Source organism: Sinocyclocheilus anshuiensis, unplaced genomic scaffold (assembly GCF_001515605.1).
Source record: "Sinocyclocheilus anshuiensis isolate Anshui unplaced genomic scaffold, SAMN03320099.WGS_v1.1 scaffold1514, whole genome shotgun sequence".
NCBI lineage: Eukaryota > Metazoa > Chordata > Actinopteri > Cypriniformes > Cyprinidae > Sinocyclocheilus > Sinocyclocheilus anshuiensis.
This window is the reverse complement of record NW_015546148.1, coordinates 29,948-33,521: the sequence shown is the minus strand read 5'-3', so window position 1 is coordinate 33,521 and position 3,574 is coordinate 29,948. Positions and strand designations below refer to the sequence as shown.

At 43.5% G+C, this 3,574-nt stretch overlaps 1 protein-coding gene across 2 annotated transcripts in view; it reads right to left on the bottom strand.

Annotated features, from left to right (window-relative positions):
* The window catches only part of LOC107701247 (F-box only protein 41-like), a 15,380-nt gene extending 11,892 nt beyond the window's left edge, over window positions 1–3,488 (bottom strand). The window contains exons 1-4 of one of the 2 annotated variants that reach the window (XR_001635624.1): window positions 2,710–3,488; window positions 1,721–1,913; window positions 1,275–1,348; window positions 116–354 (exon numbers count right to left, since the gene is read on the bottom strand). Coding sequence is in view for 1 of the 2 variants with exons in the window: in XM_016503209.1 (XP_016358695.1) it covers window positions 116–354; window positions 1,275–1,348; window positions 1,721–1,913; window positions 2,710–3,338 (1,135 nt within the window). In the remaining variant the exon portion in view is untranslated. The remainder of the gene's footprint in view (window positions 1–115; window positions 355–1,274; window positions 1,349–1,720; window positions 1,914–2,709) is intronic. The other variant, XM_016503209.1, reaches the window with a different exon arrangement.
* Between the last annotated feature and the right edge of the window lie 86 nt (window positions 3,489–3,574).

Sequence of the window (3,574 nt, the reverse complement as noted above, 5' to 3'; positions counted from 1 at the left end):
GAGTGTGTGTGTGTGTGTGTGTGTGTGTGTGTGTGTGTGTGAGTGAGTGTGTGTGAGTGAGTGAGCGAGTGAGTGTGCGAGTGAGTGTGTGTGTGTGTGTGTGTGTGTGTTGTACCAGTGCTGCTGTAGGTCCTGTATCCTGTGTGTTGTGTGTCGTCCTGTGATTCTGCGGTGTAAAGTGTCCAGTTGTCTGAATCGGCATCTGTGTGTGTGTGTTGGATCATCCAGGGCGATTCGGAGCCGCTGTCGGGCCCCTCGACGGCTCCACACAACACATGCTGATACTGCCGTCTGTCCCAGTTACCCTCACAGCCGCCCGAACCCGCCGACAGCGTGCGGGGCCTCCGCTCGAACCTGAGACACGCCAGTCACATCACATCATTACTGCAGCCGTCACAAGACAATGACAGTCTTTTATATCTCCTAGTAGCTTCTCCTAGGCAGCAATGAGAACACATGCTGAGCAAACAGAGACTTTGGCTTAAGGCAAAAGGCCAAATTCTATCCAGATTAGTTAGTTAGTTAGTTAATTAAATAATTAATTTATTCATTCATTAATTTACTTACTTTTTGGCCGGTACTGATGTATGACGGCTAAAGATTTATTTTTGAGTTTCAGTTCCAATAAATGTCCAGTGTGGAGCCAAATTACATTTACAAAACATTTTTATAGATAGATAGATAGATAGATAGATAGATAGATAGAAAAATAAAAGCTAATTCAAAATATTAATGAAATCTATAATAATATATTTTAAAAATACTAAAATAACACTGCACATAAAATTTGAGACCAGGGTTTTTATAGTTAACTAAAACCAAAATCATAAAAAATGTTACTTGAGATAAAATAAATGTTAACTAAAATAAAAATAAAATTAAATAGTTAAAAAAACGTCAACTTATTTTATTTCAAATAATTACCAAGGCAACATTTCTCATTGCCATTTAGTTTAACTTGATGTACTATGCAGATATTTACAGAAATCAACCAATCAAAAAAACAAAACAAAAAATCACAAAAACACAGAACAAAATGACTAAAACTTGACCTAAAATTAAAATGAAAATACAAAAATAAAAACTAACTCAAAATATGAAAAAACTATAATAGAATGTCAATGATAACACTACATGAGGCTGTTGTTTCTCATTAATCCTATGATACGACCCATTTAAAGTGCACTATATTGTATTTAATATGTTGCGAGGCGTTTGGACGGATGCATGCTGATGAACAGATGTGATTCTTGTGTAAATCTTTAGTAATGTACCTGTAGTACTGAGTGGCTCTGTAATCAGACACATGAGAAGATCTCCTGCTCATCCCAGACACGCTGTAACTCCTCTGTCAAACACACAAATACATTCACTGCTGATATATGAGAAATATCAGTGGTCGCTCTATATCTCCAATAATATGTCTTAGTAACGAGATTTAAACGATCCAAACATATAATGCAATACAATGCAATGATGACTGGGAGATGAAGAAATAAAGGCTCCTCAGAAGATGTGAGATGTTCTGGAGGCTTGTGAAGATCATTCCTCCGCTGAGGAACAGTGAAAGTAAAGCTTCTGGAAACAAATGCTCCTCAAAAGATCCTGAGGATCAGATTTCAGACGCACTGATTTTTCTAAAAGATGACTGATGGAGAACCAAGTAAAGCCCAGCTGCTTCAGTCCAGTAAGTGTTCATCTGGAGACAGACTCTCTGTACCTGGTAGCCTGATGCTCTACTTCCTGCCAGGTGTCTGTGAGGGGAAGTGACATCTTCGTAAAGATTCTGCAGCTGCGTCTCGGCTCTCTCCGCTCTCTCCAGCAGGTCCTCGATGAAGTGCTGCAGACGGATCTTCGCGCTGGCTTCCTGGAGCGCCGTGTCTTGCACAAACCTGTCCAGCTCACACACTTCCCTAAAACACACACACACACACACACACGCATTAAAACATTCACATGCATCTCACACACCATCTAAACTAGTGATGCTCCAAAATGATTTGCTTACCGAAACACAGAAACCAAAATTAAAGTTTCTATATAGATCAAAATCAAAACCGAAAACGAAGTTGCGATAATTCGGTTTGGGTATTCAATATTACATCCCAGCTAACGGAATGTTATCAGAACGTTCTGGGAAGGTTCTCTTAAAGTTATGAACAAACATTCCTCCTGTAACGTTAATAGAACATTCATTCAAAGTTGGTCTTTAATCTGGTCTTTAATATCAAAACGTTATTTATACATTATCATTAATGGAACTTTATTTCCTGAAACATTTTAGTTGGATGTTCATCTAATGTTTTTTAAAGCAACCCACGGAACACGTTTCGACTGAACAGGACCCCCGGAATGCGATTTTGATAGCCAGTTTCCCCCAGAACATGGTTGGGCTAGATTTGGCCGTGATTGGGGTATTTTAGAGTAGCAATTGGGCTGGTTTTGTTACACAAACCCTGGCAACCCTGCTTTAAGGTACCTACAGATTCCCACCCCTAGCTGCCATGTTTACCTGTAGTAGTTGTGTGCATTTAATAAACACTGACATGTTCAAAACACGCCATCAGAAAAGTTAATTAAGCATCGGTCAATGATTTCGGCCCTCCAAAACCATTTAATCTGAAACTTAAAATTCTTTTTTTGCAATTTCAGACGAATATATTCAGTTGCCGAAATTTCAGTGCATCTCCAATCTAAACATACACTCACTGTTGTTTGCGCTGCAGTTGTTCATCTCTCTCTCTCAGCTCGTATCTGAGGCTGGCCAGCATCTCCATGGAAATGCCCCCCTGCCGCTCCAGTTTGGCCGCCCGCTCCTCCGCCTGGCGCTTCTCTCTGTGCATGCGCTCGCTCTCTCTCCTGGCCCGCCTCACCTCCGCGCTCCTCTGCTGCACCTCGTCCTGCAGCGTCTCCAGTTTAAACGACACGCGCTCCTGCACCTCCAGTGCCAGCTGCTGAAGCCGGGCCTCCAGCGCCAGCCTGCCCAGCCATGGCACTCCCAGCTGGGCCACGGCGTGTCCAGTGTCTGCCTCCGCTTCTGCGGCTCTGGAGCTCATGGCGACCGCCAGCACTGGAGACAGAGACGATGGCGAGTCCCTCTGGATGAGGATCTTTCGGAGCGGACGAGCCAAACTCAGGGCATCCAGGAGCTCCAGCCGCAGGGGGCGGTCGATTTCGTTCTCTCGCTGGGCGTAAAGGGACATCAGTCCGCCCTCAGAGCTCCGGCGAGGGGTCAGACAGAGTTTTTGGCAGGAGCGGACGCTGGAAAGGTGCTCCCCAAACCCACACGCCTCTCCACAGGTCAGGCAGTGTAACGGTAGCTCGGTGCTGGTCGACATTCTGCGATGACGCACTCACACGCTCGAAAAACAACTCATGAGTCGCATGGTGAGATAATTCAGAGTTCAGGAGCGTTTCAAGAACGTTTCAGTAACTTTAGGAGCGTTTCAGTAACGTTTCAGTAACTTTACGAGCATTTCAAGAACGTTTCAGGAACTTTAGGAGCGTTTCAAGAAAGTGTCAGTAACTTTAGGAGCGTTTCAAGAACGTTTCAGGAAATTTAGGAGCGTTTCAA